Genomic DNA, 17,131 nt, shown 5'->3' on the forward strand with positions numbered 1-17,131 from the left:
CAACAATGTCCCTGCAGCCCACGTACTTCTTGGTCATGCAGAGCATGTTTTAATAATAAAAACTCAGACAGTAAAATGGGCAAAAGACCTAAATATAAAACCTAAAACTATAAAACTGTAAAACTCCTATAAGAAAATATAGGAAGAAAGCTTTATGACATTGGATTTGGCAAGAATTTTTTTTTGCTACAGTACTAAAAGTACAGGCAATGAATGGAAAAAAAAAAAAGATAAATGAGACTACATCAAACTTAAAAAATTCTGTGCATCAGAAGACACAATCAAGTAAAAAGTAAAAAGAGTAAAAAGAAAACATATGGAATACGAAGAAATATTTTAAAATCATATACCTCACAAGGGCTAATATCTAGAATGTATAAAATAACTGCAACTTAGCAACAAAAATAACATAATTAAAAATGGGCAAAGGACTTGATTGACATTCTTCCAAAGAAGATATAAAAATGGCCAACAAGCATATGAAAAGATGCTCAACAACACTAATCATTAGGGAAGTGCAAATCAATACCACAATGAGATATCACCTCACACCCATTATGATGGCCATTATAAAAAACAAACAAACAAACCCCCGAAACAGCAAATAACAAGTACTGGTGAGAATGTAGAGAAACGAATCATTGTGCATTATCGTTGGAAATGTAAAATGGTGCAGCCACTATGAAAATTCCTCAAAAAATCGAAAATAGAATTAACATATGATCCAGCAATTTTACTTCTGGGCATATATCCAAAAGAATTGAAAGCAGGACTTCAAAGAGGTAGTTGAACACCCATGTTCATAACAACGCTATTCACAAGAGTCGAGAGGTGGAAGCAACCCAGGGTCCATCAATGAATAAAGAAAATATGGTACATACACACAATGGAATATTATTCATCCTTAAAAAAGAAAGAAATCTGGTCACATGCTGCAACATGGATAAAACTTGAGGACATTATGCTAAGAGAAATAAGCCAGTCACAGTAGGACAAATACTGTATGATTCTACTTACATGAGGTACTGAGAGTAGTCAAATTCATAAAGACAGAAAGCAGAATGATGGTTACCAGGGCTTGGGGAGAGGGAATGTGGAGTTGTTGTTTGATGAATATAGAGTTTTACTTTTGCAAGATGAAAAGTTCTAGAGATCTGTTTTATAACACCGTGAATATTCTTAACACTACTAAATTGTTAACTTCAAAATAGTAAATATGGTAAAATTTATATTACTTTTTAACTATAATTAAAAGAAAAACTAAAACACTGATGTCAAAGTTTAGAACACCTTCCCTACCCTCCCACATTGCCAAAGTAATTCCTACTTGTTCATTAAATTTGCAATGTCAAGAACAGGGATGGGTTATTTCACAAAGCCTCTGGTGTATGTTGTGTCAGTTAAGAACGCTCTTCAGGCAGAAGTAACTGAAAGCCCATTTCTTGATGGCTAAAACACAAAGGTTTGTTTTCTTCATGCAACTGGAAGTGGGTGGTTGCTGGCATTGGGTCAGCAATTCCTATCTTCAAATGTCATTTCCCTTAGTGTCCTACAGACTTCAGCTTAGGCTTCTTTGGCTATAACTGTGTGCCAACGGAGACTGGCAAAACAGGAGTTTTACTTAGGCAAATCACATTGCTGCCTTGAACAATGCTGGGGTGTCATCAGCAAGGAACAGGAGAAAGCTGGGTCAGAATTATCATGTAGGCCCAGCTCGAATTCAACCTCCTCAGAGAATCTTTCTTTTATTGTCTATCTCTTTTAATAGAAGGTATGGTCTTGAAAGGTGGAGATTTTCTATCTTGTTCACTCCTGTATCCTCACTGCCTAAGTCAGTGCTGGCATGTAGTAGATGCTCAGTAAATATTTGTTGGCTGAAAATAAGATCAGGGGGCCTAAATTTGAATAATATGCCTTTTTTCCCAAACTGACAAAATACTAATAAATCTGGAAAAATACATATGTGAAGAATGGCCAATCTTACTAAAATATGGTTTCTTAAAAGAGAAGATATAGCTAAATAATTCAATGAAACATACAGAGTGGTGGTTCTTGCCCTGGCTTCACATTAGAATCACCTAAAGTGCTTCTAGAAAACAAACAAAACAAAGCAAAACTTGGGTGCTACCCTCAGAGATTCTAGTCCAATGGTGTGGGACCTGACTTTGATATCAATGTTTTCTTAATTCCACGAGATGATTCTAACGTGTGGCCAGCATTAAGAACCACTGTGCTGGAGAGTTCTGAAGGTTTGAATGTATAAGAATATGTAATTTGTGGTAAGATGACATTCCAAATAGGTAGCAACAAGAAGGTTCTTCAATTACAGATGTTGAAATGTTTACTTAACTATCTGGAAAGAACACTGGACATTTACTCTGGAACCAGAATAAACTCCATATGGACCAAAGTCTTATATGTTACAAAAGAAGGGGGAGAAAAAGGAAAAACCATGAAGATTCTTGAAGAAGTTTTGGATAAATTTATAATCATGGTAAGAAAGACCTTACTAAGCCTAAAGAGAAAAGTTTACTAACTTTGAAAATATTTTAAAAATTATTTCTGAATATCACAAAATATCAAAAATCAAGTCAAAGGAACAATGAAAAACTAGAAAAAATGTATTTACAACACATGTACTAGACAATGAACTACATTTTTTTTGATTAACAAAGAGCTCAAATCAATAGTATGATTCTGACACTAGCTTCAGGGTGAGGGCTGGATGGGTAGGGGTCAGGGCAGCTCTTGCTGGGAAGGGAAGTGCTGGCAAACACGATTGATCCTTTGTTGAACACTCCTCCTACCCAGCTGGCCCTGCACAGGCAGGTGCCAAATCTGTGCTCTCCATTAACCTAGCTAACATTATTAACCCTGCCCTGGCGATTCCCTGAGACCTTGCCCCACCTAACTCATTCACCCAGTCAGAGCATCTTCCAAGGGCTCCTCCACAAAAGCAGCCTGCCTTGGTTCATGCTTCAGACTCACTCGAAGGGCCTCAAACCCCACATGAGTGGTGGCTGCCTTAGGCTTATGCTGCAGACTTTCTCGAAGGTCTGTAAATCCCATGCAAGTGACAGCCACACTCGGCTCATGCTACAGACTCTCTCAAAGGTCCACAAACTCCACACAAACAGTGGCCAGCTTCAGCATGCATTGTAGCTCCTGCCAAGCAACCCCAAGCCCAGCACAAACAGTAACAGGTCTCAATTTGCACTGTAACTCCCATCAGGTGGCCCCAAACCTGGCACAAGCAGCAGCGAGTCTTGGCCTATAACTTAACTCCAGCTAAGTGGCCACAAGCCTGGCACAAGTGGCGACTGGTTTTGGCTTACAATGTGCCCACCTAAGGGTGCCAGCCTCAGTTTATAGAGTAGTCTCTCTCAAGCACCTATAAGCCCAGTACAAGCAGCAATCAAATGTAGATCAATTTGTAGTTCCTACTAAGAGGGCCCAAGCCAGACACAAGCAGTAGCTGAACTTGACCTACACTGGAGCACATCTCAAGAGGATCTAGACTCAACACACCTGGTAGCCAGCTTCAGGGGCCCACCTAACAAGTTTCACAACTGACACACCAAAGGGTGGACTGGCTGGAACCAGAGGCCCACTAAAATGAATTCTGCTTTGTGGGGTCAGGCCTTGCATAACAACTTGTCTGCTGTAGTCACTGCCAGCCCTCACTAGTAGTCAGCCTGAGGGTCAAACCTACCCACTGACATGCTAGCAGCAATTGAGGCCCAATTACAACAGGAGGGAACACACAACCCACATAGGGGACATGCTTGGAGCACCCAGTTTAGGTGACCAGGGAGACTGCCACTGAGCCCCACTATATAAAGCCACTATGTCAAGACCAGGAGACATGGCAGATCTAGCTAATACATGGAAACAAACACATGGAGTCAGTCAAAATGAGGAGACAAAGAAACATGTCCCAAATGAAAGAACAGGACAAAACTCCAGAAAAAGAACTACAGAACAGAGACAAGCGATCTATCACATACAGAATTCAAAATACTAGTTATAAGGATGCTCAACAAACTTTGAAGAAGACGAGATTAACTCAGTGAGAACTTCAACAAAGAGATAGAAAACATAAATATGTAGATAAAAAACATTACAAAGAACCAATCAGAACTAAAGAATAGAATAACTGAAATGAAGAATATACTAGAAGGCATAAATAGCAGATTAAATGAACTGAACCAGCAAATCAACGATCTGAAAGACAAGGTAGCGGAAAACTTTCCTAACCTGGCAAAGGAAATGGACATACAAGCCCAGCAAGTGAAGAGCCCCAAAAAAGATGAACTCAAAGAGGCCCACACCAAGATACAACATAATTAAAATGTCAAAGCTTAAAGGCAAAGAGAGAATCTTAAAAGTAGCAAGAGAAAAGTAATTACTTACAAGAGAAAGCCCATAAGACTATGAGCTGATTTTTCAACAGAATCTTTGCAGGCCAAGAGAATGGCATAAAATATTCAAAGTGATGAAAAGCAAAAAGCTACAACAAAGATTACTCTACCCAGTAAGTACATCATTTAGAATTGAAGGAGAGAGTCAGTTTTTCTGACTAGAAAAACTGAAAGATGTTCATCACTACCAAAATAGTATTACAAGAAATGTTAAAGAGACTTTTTAGGTAGAAAAGATAAAAAATATGAACAAGAAAATATAGGAATGAAAAAAATCTCACCAACAAAGCAAACACTTAGAAAAAGCAGTGGATCAACCGATTATAAAGCTAGCACAAAAGTTAAAAGAAAGTAGGAAGATCATATGTAAGTACAACAATAAGTCAAGGGATATACACAAACACACATAAAAGAAGTAAAAAATGACAAAAACATATGTGGAGGGAGTGAGTAAAAATTATGATTTTAGAATATGTTTGAACTTAAGCAAACATAAACTTAAAATGGACTGCTATAAACATAACTTGGATATATATAAAGCACACGGTAGCCACAAATCAAATATCTATAAGAGATATACAAGAGGGGAAAAGGATCTTTCCTTTTCATCTGGCAGCAGCTGTCAGGCAAGCCACGATGGGCACTTAAAAGTACATCCAGGAGCTATGGAAGAAGAAGCAGTCGGAAATAATGTGTTTTCTTCTCAGGGAACACTGCTGGCAGTATCACTTGCTCTCTGCACTCCACAGGGCCCCTGTCCCACCCAGCCCAATAAAGCATGTAGGCTGGGATACAAGGCCAAGAAAGGTTACGTCATATACCAGATATATATGTGCCATGGTAGCCGCAAATGCTCAGTTCTTAAGGGTAAGATCTATAGCAAGCCTGTCCATTATGGTGTTAAACAGCTAATGTTTGCTCTAAGTTTTCAGTCTGTTGCCAAGGAGTGAGCTGGACACCACTGTGGGGCTCTGAGAGTCCTGAATTCTTACTGGGTTGGTGAAGATTCCACATATGAATTATTTGAGGTTATTCTCATTGATCCATTCATTAAGCTATCAGACAGAATCCTGACACCCAGTGGATCACCAGACCAGTCCATAAGCACAGGGAGATACAAGGTCTGATGTCTGCAGGCCACAAGTTTCAACACACTATTGGTAGTTCTCACTGTGCAGCTTGAAGAAGGTGTAATACTCTCCAGCTCCACCATTGCCACTAATATAAATATTGTTTGTAAAATTCTTTCCAAATAAACAATTTAAGACTGTCAAAAAAAGATATACAAGAAATAAAGAAAAAGTAATTTAAATATAACACTATAGAAAGTCACAAACATATAAGAGAAGAGTGAGAGAATAAAAAAGGAACAGAGAAAAACTACAAAAACAATCAGAAAACAATTAATAAAATGGCAATAACTACATACCTGTCAATAATTACTTCAAATGTAAATGGACTAAATGCTCCAATCAAAAGTTATACAGTGGCTGAATTGACACAAACAAACAAACAACATTTGTATGCTGCCTCTAGGAGAACCAGTTCAGATCAAAATGTCCATACAAACTGAAAGTGAAGGGATAGAAAAAGATATTTTGGGCAAATGAAAATGAAAAAAAAAAAAGGTGGGGTAGCAATGCTTATATCAGACAAAATAGACTTTAAGACAAGGGCAGTAACAAGAGACAAACAAGGGCATTTCATGATGATAGAGAGATTAAGCCAGCAAGAAGATATAACTCTTGTAAACATTCATCCACCCGATATGAGAACACCTAAATATATAAAGCAAATATTGATTAAATAAAAGGCGGGGAGGGATAGATCAACAGCAATACAACAATAGTAGGGGACTTTAACACCTCATTGACATTGATGAAAAGATCATCTGGACAAAAAAAAATCAACAAGGAAACAGTGGCCTTATAGGACACATTAGACCAGATAGATTTAATTGATATTTTTAGAACATTTCACACAAAAGCAGCAGAAGATATAATCTTTTCAAGTACATATGGAACATTTTTTTAGAATAGGCCGAAAGTCAGGCCACAAAACAAGTCTCAATAAATTCAAGAAAACTGAAATAATATCAAGCATCTTCTCCGATCCCAGTGGTATGAAACTAGAAATCAATTATAAGAAGAAAACTGAAAAACACACAAACACATGGAGACTAAATAACATGCTAGTAAACAATAAATGGGTTAACAATGAGATCAAGAAAAAAATTAAAAGATACCTTGAGAGAAATGAAAATGAAAACACAATGACCTAAAAATGTATAGGACACAGCCAAAGCAGTTCTAAGAGGGAAATTCATAGCAATACAGGGCTCTCTCAAAATAAAACAAGAAAAATTTCAAATAAAAAATCTAATCTTACACCTATACAGCAAACAAAGAAAAAGAACAAAAAATAAAGCCTAGAATAATAGAAGAAAGGAAATAATAAAGGTCAGCACAGAAATAAATTAAATTGAGATGAAAAAGCAATAGCACAGATCAATAGAACCAAGAGCTTGTCTTTAAAAGATAAACAGTACTGATAAATCTTTAGACAGACTCATCAAGAAAAAAAGAGGGAAGGCCCAAATGAATAAAATCATAAATGAAAGAGAAGTGACAACTTATACCATAGAAATGTAGAGGATTAAAAGAAAATACTGTGAACAATTATATGCCAACAAGTTGGACAACCTGGAAGAAATGGATACATTTATAAAAACATACAAACTTCCAAAACTAAATCAAGAAGAAACAGAAAATCTGAACAGACCGATAACTACTAATGAAATCAAATTAATAATCAACACACACACAACAAACGAAAGCCTTGGACAGATGGCTTTACAGGTAAATTTTATCAAACATTCAAAGAATAATTGGCACCTATCCTTCTCAAACTAGTCCAAAAAAGTTCTCCCAAACTCATTTTATGTGGCAGCATTACCCTGATATCAAAACTATACAACGGCGCTACAAGAAAGGAAAGGAAAGGAAAGGAAAGGAAAGGAAAGGAAAGGAAAGGAAAGGAAAGGAAAGGAAGGGAGGGAGGGAGGGAGGGAGGAAGGAAGGAAGGAAGGAAGGAAGGAAAGAAGGAAGGAAATCAAAATCCGGTATTCCTGATGAACATAGATGCAAAAATCTTCAACAAAATATTACCAAACTGAATTCAGTGATACATAAAAAAGATCATACACCATATGAAGTGGGATTTATTCTTGGGATGCAAGGTGGGTTCAATATTCGCAAATCAATTAATGTGATATATCACACAAACAAAAGAGATGATAAAAATCATATGTACATATCAGTAGATATGAACATTTGACAAAATCAAGCATCCACTTATGATAAAAACGTTCAGCAAAGTGGGAATAAAGGAAATGTATCTCAACAAAATAAAGACCATGTATGACAAACCCAAAGCTAACATCATAATCAATGGTGAAAAGCTGAAAGTCTATACTTTAATATTAGGAACAAGACAAAGATGTCCACTTTCATCTCTTATATCAACATAGTACTGGAAGTCCTTGCCATAGCCATCAGCCTAAATAAATAAATAAATAAATAAATAAATAAATAAATGGCAGTCAAATTTGAAAGGAAGAAATAAAAGTTATTATTTGCAGATGACATGATACTACATATAGAGAACCCTAAAGATTGCACTAAAAACCTATTAAAACTAATAAATGAATTCAGCAAAGTAGTTGGATACAAAATTAATATTCAGAAATTGGTTGCATTTTATTTGCCAGCAATGAACTATCAGAGAGAAATTTAAAAAACAATCCTATTTACAATTGCATCAAAAACAATGAAATACCTAAGAATCAAATTAACCAAGGAGATAAAAGACCTGTTCTTGGAAAATTCTAAGTTATTGAAAAAGAAATTGAAGAAGATACAAATAAATAGAAGCACATACCATGCTCATGGGTAGGAAGAATAATCATCGTTAACATGTCCATACTACCCAAAGCAATCTACAGATTCAGTGCAGTCCCTATCAAAATACCAATGGCATTTTTCAGAGAAGTAGAACAAATCCTAAATTTATATGGAACTCCAAAAGACCTTGAATAGCCAAAGCAATCTTAAGAAAGAAGAACAAAGTTAAGCTACCTGATATCAAGCTATAAGAATCAAAACAGCATGGTACTGGCATAATAGTATTATACTTAGATCAATGGAACAGAATAGAGAGCCCAGAAATAAACCCACAACTATGGTCAATTAATCTATGACACAGGAGGAGAGAATATACAGTGGGGGTAAAGACAGTCTCTTCAATAAATGGCATTGGGAAAACTAGACAGATACATGCAAAAAAAAAAAAAAAAAAAAAAAAAAAAAACAAAAAAAACATACCACGTAAAAGAATAAACTCAAAATGGATTAAAGACTGAAATGTAAGACCTGAAACCACAAAACTTGTAGAAGACAATATAGGCAATAAACTTTTTTTTTTTTTTTTTTTGGATATGTCTCATAGGCCAAAGACAACAAAAACAAAAATAAACAACTGGGGCTACATCAAATTAAAAAGCCTTTGTACTGCAAAGGAAACCAACAAAATGAAAAATCAACCTACTGAATGGGAGAAGATATTTGCAAATAATATATTCAATAAAGGATTAATGTCCAAAATATATAAAGAACTCATAGAGCCCAACATTGAAAAAAAAAAAACAAAACCCCAAAACGAAAACCCACAATGTAATTAAAAAATGGGCAGAGGACCTGAACAGATATTTCTCCAAAGAGGACATACAGAAGGCCAATAGACAAGAAAAAAAATGCTTACTATCACTAATCATTAGGGAAATACAAATCAAAATCACAGTGAGATATCACCTAACACTTGTTAGAATGACAACTATGAATAAATCAACAAACAACAAGTATTAGTGAGGATGTGGAGAAAAGGGAACCCTCATGGACTGTTGGTGGAATTGTAAATTGGTGCAGTCACTGTGGAAAACAGTATGGAGTTTCCTCAAAAAATTTAAAATAGAACTACCATATGACCCAGCAATTCCACTTCAGGGTATTTATCCAAAGAAATCCAAAACACTAATTCAAAAAGATATATGTACCCCTATGTTCATTGCAGCATTATTTACAATAGTCAAGTTATGGAAGCAACTCACATGCCAAAAATAGAGAATGGATAAAGAAGACATAGTACATATATAAATGGAATATTACTCAGCCATAAAAATGAATGAAATCATGCCATTTGTGACAACACGGATGGACCCAGAGGTTATTATGCTAAGTGAAAAGTCAGAGAAAGATAAATATCATAAGATTTAACTTTTGTGTATAATCTAAAAAACGAAATAAACAAAACAGGAATGAGCTCAATGACAACAAATTGAGGGTCACTGGATGAGAGTAGGGTGGGTGGGATGGGTAAAAAAAGTGAAAGGGATTAAGAAGTATAAATTGCCACTTATAAAAAGAGTCATGGGGATGTAAAGTACAGCATAGGGAATATAGTCAGTAATATTGTAATAACTATGAATAGTGTCAGGTACTAGACTAATCGAAGTGATCCATTTGTAAGGTATATAAATGTCTAATCACTGTGTTGTAGACATAAAAGTAATATAATATTGTATGTCAACTGTAATTTTACAATAATTTTTTAAAAAATGGTTGCCCAGGACTGGAGAGTGGGAGGAAATGGGATAGTGTCTGTTAATGCATACAGAGTTTCTTTTGAGGATGATGAAAATGTTCTAAAACTGATTGTAGTTGCACAACTCTATTCTAAAAACTATTGACTAACTTACTTTAAATAAGTGAATTATATAGCTGTATTATGAATTATTATCTCAATAAAGCTGTAAAGAAAACACTGAGATTTTACTTTTTACTCCTCAGATTTGCAGAAGAGTATAGAGAGACAGTCTGTCTCATACTTTGTTGATAAAAGTGTAGATTAGTGCCATCTTTTAAAAGAGCATTTTTGCAATCTCTACCAGAATTTTAAAAAGCACATTCCCTTTTACCCAGTTCTTCCATTCCTAACTGACCCAGTGGAAATATTTATAGTACGTCCAGGTACACCAAGTTGCTGTTGGAGTATTATAAGAGCAAAGAAACTGGAAATAAATACATCTCAACAGAGAATGCAATCATATAATGAAATAAGGCAAAACCATTATAAAGAAGGTGGTAGATTAGGCTTTGTTGACATGGAAAGATCTGTAGAAATCTATTTTAGGTGGAAAAAATTGCAAGGTAAAAAACAGTGGGCAGAGTTTGATTCTCTTTTTCTCAGTAAATGTGCTGATATACAAAGTGTTTGGGAAGGAAACACAGAGTGCTCTCCAGTGAGAGGAACTGCCATAGGCAAGAAGGTGTTAGCTTTAGTTGTATTATCTTTTGGAACTGTCTGAATTTTCTAAATGTGTGCATGCATTAACTTTCTTTCTAAAATGCCACTGGGATTATCTATGCAGCAGCATTACAAGTCATTTTTGTTTTCTTTATGCTTTTTTTGTATTGAAAAACAAATTCTTTTAAAATCTCCTGCATTCCAGAAAAATGTGTGATTCTGTGTGTGCATGCTATAGTGTGGTTTCCTAATAAGACACTCATAGAGCTCAAGCTCTCTCCCTTTGGGCCTGGATCTCTCAACCTCAAGAAAAGACAGTAGGAAGGGCTGGGGGTGTTGCTGGCTCTAACAGCCAGAGGTTGATACTTTACTGAGTGTTGGCCTGAACCTCTCTCCAGAGGCAACTCCCACCTTCTCCCCATTCTTCCTTGTCCTGTTAATCTGGTGAGGCAGCTGATACTGGGAAAGAGGGATGTGGGGTTAGGGGTCTGTGTGAGGAGGCAGGAGAAGGATCCACTCCTCAGAAATAGCGAAGTGCACATACTGGCATGTGTCCCAGAAGATGCTCTATGGGTGTGGAAGCTGCTGAGCTGAAGCCTTTTTTGTTTTTAAATGAACGTACACACATTTTAATTTGTTCTTAACGATATATTTATATTTTAAAAACAGCGTACATATACATATGAGTAAAGAGCATGGTTCTTTACTCACTGACCTAGTCCACACTGGTAAGCACTTGAGAACTATTTACTGTGCTGACAGTATGAAGCCTATTTTCTAAGTGAGGGCTGCAGGGGTCTCCAAAGGCTGGTGCCTAGGTGGGCCCAGCCCCTGATTGCAGTTAAGGCCTGGAGTCACATGTGCATGCCTGTCTGGGAGTTGGTGGTACCTGTGTCTGTGCTCCCACATGCGTTCGTGGGCTTACACATCTGTTTCATGCATGTGACAGTAGCTTTACTGTTAAGTTCTCCAGGTCCCTCATTTACAAAGGCCCCTTTCAAGGCTCTGTCTTTAATTCGTATTCATGGTTTTAGTTTTCTGTTTTTGAAAAACAATTCCCCTTCCCATTGAATAAACATCAGGCCCAATAGAACCTTAATCTGCTTCTGACATACTTATATCATACTGTCACGTGTTTATCAAGTCTATATGTCTCCCTCCCTTTGTCTCTCTTTCCTTCCTTTCCTTCTTTAATATTTGTGTTTCAAGAACTTCCCCTTCTGGGAAAGAGGGACAACAATGAGAGAGACACCATTCCAGAGAGGTTCAGGGATCTGCAGAAGCATACTATGGGGCGTCTGACTTCCATCTAGGGACAATCAGAAGAATGAAAACTGAAAAAAATTAAAGAATTGGCAGGGGCAACCAGACTTGGGCTGAGGTGTGGTGGCAAGCACTGTGGGTATCTTACTGTGAGCATCTGTGATATGTGTCTGTAACTGTCTGTGCATTTATATATGTGTTTGGATGTGATGAGGTTGGTGTGTGCCTGTGGTTGTGGAGTATTTGTGTCTCTCTCTGTGGGTGCAGCTGAGGGAGGACCCAAGTGCATGTGTGCTGTTTGTTGTTGGCTTCACATGCCTTCAAGTAAGAGGCCAGGCAGCACTGTGGGCTAATGAGTTCCCACAGCTGTGGAATTCCCTCAGGGCCAGTCTTTCCTGGTAGAGCAAACTACTGCTAGGAATCCAGTAATGAGAGTGATTATTTCATCCTGCCCAGGGCATACAAACATTCACACTGGTTTCAAGAGGCCCCACCAACCTCTTCTGACTAAGGCTGAGGCAGGGGGCTCTAACAGATGCAATGATTTCTCATACCTGCTCACAGGTAGGACTAGCTCTTTGATTTGGCATGTGGTATGGATGATAGGCAGAGGTGACCAAGCCCGAATATCAGATTTCCACAGTGATAGGCCCTATGAGCACTATGGGTCAATAAGATGTTTGTAGACAGTAGTAGGGACAGGGTCAGTTTTCAAACCCAACTCACTTCTTTTATGAGAGTTGGCTCAGAAAGGGCTGGAGAAATCTCCAAGATCACCTAAAACACCAGTGTGTATTCTCTACTTACCCTCCACCCCATGGATTTACCTGCCACAGTTTTCTACCCTGCTCTGTGTCCCCTAATAAAGCTGACCTCTGTGGACACCGTCACCTGGGCTTCCTTGATGTTGGCTCCCAGTAGGCTTCAGCCAATGGGGGGCACCAATGGGCATCAGAGGGCGGGAAGAGAGAAAAGTTGGAATCTTTTTCCCATCTACCTCCAGTTTTGGAAGTGGCCGTGGTCCTCTCTAGCCACTGCTCTTCTCAGGGGACCCGACCCATAGTCGTAGCTCTTCCTGGTTTCAGGAAACCACTCCCCTCCTCCTCCCTTCAGGTTTAGTGGGTAAAGTCTCCCCACTATTGCCAGCCCTGGTACTGCACCATACCCTGTTGATTTCCTTAACTCCTACACACACATTAGGTAAATTGCCCTTTCATTAAACTCTTTTCAATAAACCCTATTGAGTCTTGTCCCTCCTCCTGGGATCCTGGTACATACAGTTTCCCACTGTGGTAGAAATAAAATATACACTCTTTTTTTCTGCTCCTTAATTACAAGCTCCTTCTGCCCTCAAGACTTTTACATTTAAAATTTCCTCTGCTTGTTTAAAAATCACCTCTTCATCAATAAAACAAACAAATAACAAAAGACATATTTTACATATTTAGCAGTGCTTGGTACTCATTATGGGTTTAACAAATACTAGTTAATATTGTTGTTATTGTTACTGTTGTGTTAAATATATATAAAACTGCCTACGGCCAAGCCACCCTGAACGTGCCTGATCTTGTCTGATCTCGGAAGCTAAGCTGGGTTGGGCCTGGTTAGTACTTGGGTAGGAGACCACCTAGGAAGACCAGGTGCTATAGGCATTAAAAAATATATATAATATATATCTATACATATACCTCATAATTTAAGTATGAAGATAAACAATAATCAACTTTATAATAAATAACACCTTGATTTCTATAGCGTGATAGCTTCTAAGTTTCATCGAAAATTATATTGGCATTATTTATTAACTTTAATATATATATATAAAACTGCTAGGTACTGAAGTGGAAATAAATGTTTACTTGAACTTAAAGAGCATGGTTTTAATACTGTGTCAATTTAATATTAACAAATATTGAAATATTGGATGTGCCAATTATTCATCTTTGCTGCATTTCTACAGTTAATGTCCTTTGTATTCCTGTATTTTTAAAAAACAAAGTGTTAGTTTGAGGGGTTTCTTATTCATTTTAGTTTTAAATGTATTCCGAGATTGCATGAAAAGGGGGAAATAATAAGTATACAACGTTCAATAAGTCAGTGTCTTGTTTTATCACAATGACATTTTAAAATAAGATATACATGGTTAAAAAGTGAAAAACAATCATCTTTTCAAAGGGGACTTTCTAACCAGTCTAAATTAAGGAGTATCATCATTCTCTATCGCCATCCACCTTCTGCCTTTCACAGTACTTATGACATTTTATAATTAGGATTGTTTCCTAGTTTCCTAGTTTCAAGTCTCTTCCAGCATACTGTGAGCTTGACAAAGGCTTTTGGATCCTGCCTGCTGGTTTCACTGAGTATGTCCCAGGAGTATCTTATTGAGTAGACATGCTAGGATTCTGTAACAAAGAGGCCCCCAAACATGCAGCATGAATAATAGTTTATTTTTCCCACAGGTGATAGTGTGGGTAGGTGATCCAGGCTGACATGGTGGTTTAAAGGTGTTTCCAAGATCCTGCAGTTCCCCAGAACAACTTCCCCCTCAGCTACACCAGACCAAACTTTAAAAACCCTCTTACTCAGAGCAATGCCACTTCCTTTGGTCTCAGCTCCTGGATCCAGCCTGCCCCAGATTCTTATTCTCCCAACAAGAGGCTTGTCTATGTGGCTTCCCAAACCACAGAGCAAATTCCCTGAAATGAAGTTGGCCTCTCACAATGACACAAGGCCATTGTATACACTTTTTTCTTATGGTTGTTATTAAATGTTACTTTTTTATCTCTGTGAAAATAGTTTACATCTGTCAACATCCCTGATCTTTGAGCAAATTACTTCATTCTGTGCCTCAGTTTCCTCATCTGTAAAATGGCAATGATCATAGTTTGCTTCCTAGGGGTCCTATAAGGATTAAATGAGCATAAAGCAAAAAAAGAAAATGTGCATAAAGCTTGCAGAATTGAACCTAACATATGCTATGTCCTCTTTAAATAATCAGCATTACTATGATTTTCTCAACTTTCCCATGAGGTAGATGGGCGGTATCACATTTTCAGATGCAGAAATGAAGGACCAGAGAGCTGAAGCAAGTTACCCAAGGCCACTACACTGGTAGGTGGCTGAGTCTGGGTTAAAAACACACCTGTACCTCAGTTACCTCATGATAAAATTGGGATGACGATGGCACCCACTCATGGGATTGGATTGTAAGAATCCAAAGCCATCATGCAATCAATTGACAGGCACATGAAGGGCACTGCCTGTGCCCTTCCTCTTCATGGTGGCCCACGCTGTTATACTGATGTCTTCACGGAGCCATCAGGAATCCCAGCTACCCCTCTCCTGGTGGCCCTGGAGTCAGCTGCTTCTGTTTGGTTAGCAGGGACAGCTGGGCCCACAGAGAGGTCCATTGTCTCTGTCCTCTGGAGCTCTGTTGTTGGGGCCTCTTCCCAGGGTCCAGCTCCAAGACACCATCAGCTGTCCTTGGAGGTAGTCTTGGCTTCTCAGGGTGAGGGAGAGGAGGGGGTGAGTGTGCACAGATATCCGACTGTACCCTGAAGATTGGATCACCAGCCCAGTTCTATTGATGAGAAAACTGACTCAAAGAATTTAAATGGCTTGTGTGAGGAGTGCTTGTCTCAAGTCAGAGCCACCAAAGTTGGGGTTAGAGGCTTCACTCCCTGAGGGAGGGGGAGCATGTGGCCTCAAGTCAGAGAGGTCATGGATCCCATTAGATCAGAGATATCAGGGCCAGAGAACACGGCTCCCAACCTGCAAATTTTACTCGTGGAAACAGAGAGCCCAGAGCGCAGACGTTTGCTTAAGGTCATACTGCAACTTCCCTCCGAGTCCGCCGGGAAGCTGGGGTTATCGAACTCCCAGGTCTCCTAGCGGTCCAAGACCGCAGAAATGCTGGACTGTCGGGGACGTGGCACAGAATGGTCCCTCCCCCGGGGCGGAGCGATTCCGCACGTCCCAACTCTGTGCCTCGCCGTAGTGAAAACTTCTGCGGCTCTCTCCCTCTATGGGCGTGGCTTTCCGAGCCAGGCGCGAGTCCACTGGGTATTTCTCTAAGGAAGGCGGGACTTCGCGCTTGATGGGCGTTGAGAACGTGGCCTCCTTCCTGTGCGAACCCGTATCGTGGGACTACAACCCTCTGTGACGCAGGCGCGGGTACCGAGGCGGACGAGGCGGAGTCCTGGTCCCGCCCCCAGCGGAGACGACCGGGGGCGTGTCCTGGGCGGGGCCGTGCCCCGTCCCGCCCGGTTGTGGAGCGGTAGCCAGCGCAGGGAGTGCCCGGCCCCGGGATGTGAGTGTGGCGCGGGTTGGGGACGCCGGGCCAAGCCTCCAGGGTTTCCAGGGGTCCCCGTGGGTGGAAGTAGAAGGACGCGGGCGGCCGGGTGGTCCCACGACGTGCGGGCCCACGTATGGCGGGCGAGGGGGCGTTCTGGCTGGCTGTGCCTAGGCTGTCCCCGCGCGCCGCGCCAGCCCCGCGCCATTTCTCTGCGGCCCAAGGGACGTGCGCCTGCCTCGGGACCCCGACCAGGGCGGTGGCCCGCGACAGGCGCGCGTCTGACGTCTGTCCTCCGGCCCCACCACTGAAAGCCCCCCGCAGTAGCTGCATCTGGAGCCCTTGTTTCTGGTCCCTGTGTAGCCGCTGAGGAGGTGTGATGGGGTCGGGCGGGGAGTAAGCTGGGCGGCGGGCCGTAGTTGACCCCACTCCTGTCTCCGCGTTGGGCCACAGCCTGCACTAGCCCCTACCTGCTGTTTCTGGGACCCTAACTCTCAAGGACAGCGCTTTCTGGGCCCAGCTACTTAGATATATTTTCTGAATCCTCGCAACACTCACACATTTTATAATTGAGGAAACTGAGGCCTAGGGCTACACAGCTGTTCGCTGTAATTGTTATAATGTGGAAGTGAGGTGCTGAGGCCTTGCAGCCAGCACACCTGGGTGTACATCCCGGCTACACAGACCCGCTGTGTGTCCTTGGGCACACCTGGTCTCTCCAAGCCTTTGATGAGATAGATGGTGGTGCCTATCTCCCAAGGCTACTATGAAGATTGGGCTGAATAGTGCAGGGAAA

General features: G+C 39.9%; 1 protein-coding gene and 2 pseudogenes across 5 annotated transcripts in view; all 3 read left to right on the plus strand.

Annotated features, from left to right (window-relative positions):
* Window positions 1–5,057: 5,057 nt before the first annotated feature.
* On the plus strand, window positions 5,058–5,643 carry LOC102878499 (annotated as a pseudogene).
* Window positions 5,644–13,577: 7,934 nt separating this feature from the next.
* LOC112484339 lies at window positions 13,578–13,696 on the plus strand (annotated as a pseudogene).
* Window positions 13,697–16,201: 2,505 nt separating this feature from the next.
* The window catches only part of HDAC11 (histone deacetylase 11), a 22,409-nt gene continuing 21,479 nt past the window's right edge, over window positions 16,202–17,131 (plus strand). For 3 of the 5 annotated variants that reach the window (XM_006917442.3, XM_025050734.1, XM_025050733.1), the window contains exon 1: window positions 16,202–16,353. In XM_006917442.3, the coding sequence (XP_006917504.1) occupies window positions 16,352–16,353 (2 nt within the window). In that variant the 5' untranslated portion in view covers window positions 16,202–16,351. The remainder of the gene's footprint in view (window positions 16,354–17,131) is intronic. The other 2 variants (XM_025050736.1, XM_025050735.1) reach the window with 2 other exon arrangements.

This window comes from Pteropus alecto, unplaced genomic scaffold, assembly GCF_000325575.1.
Source record: "Pteropus alecto unplaced genomic scaffold, ASM32557v1 scaffold75, whole genome shotgun sequence".
Taxonomy (NCBI): Eukaryota; Metazoa; Chordata; class Mammalia; order Chiroptera; family Pteropodidae; genus Pteropus; species Pteropus alecto.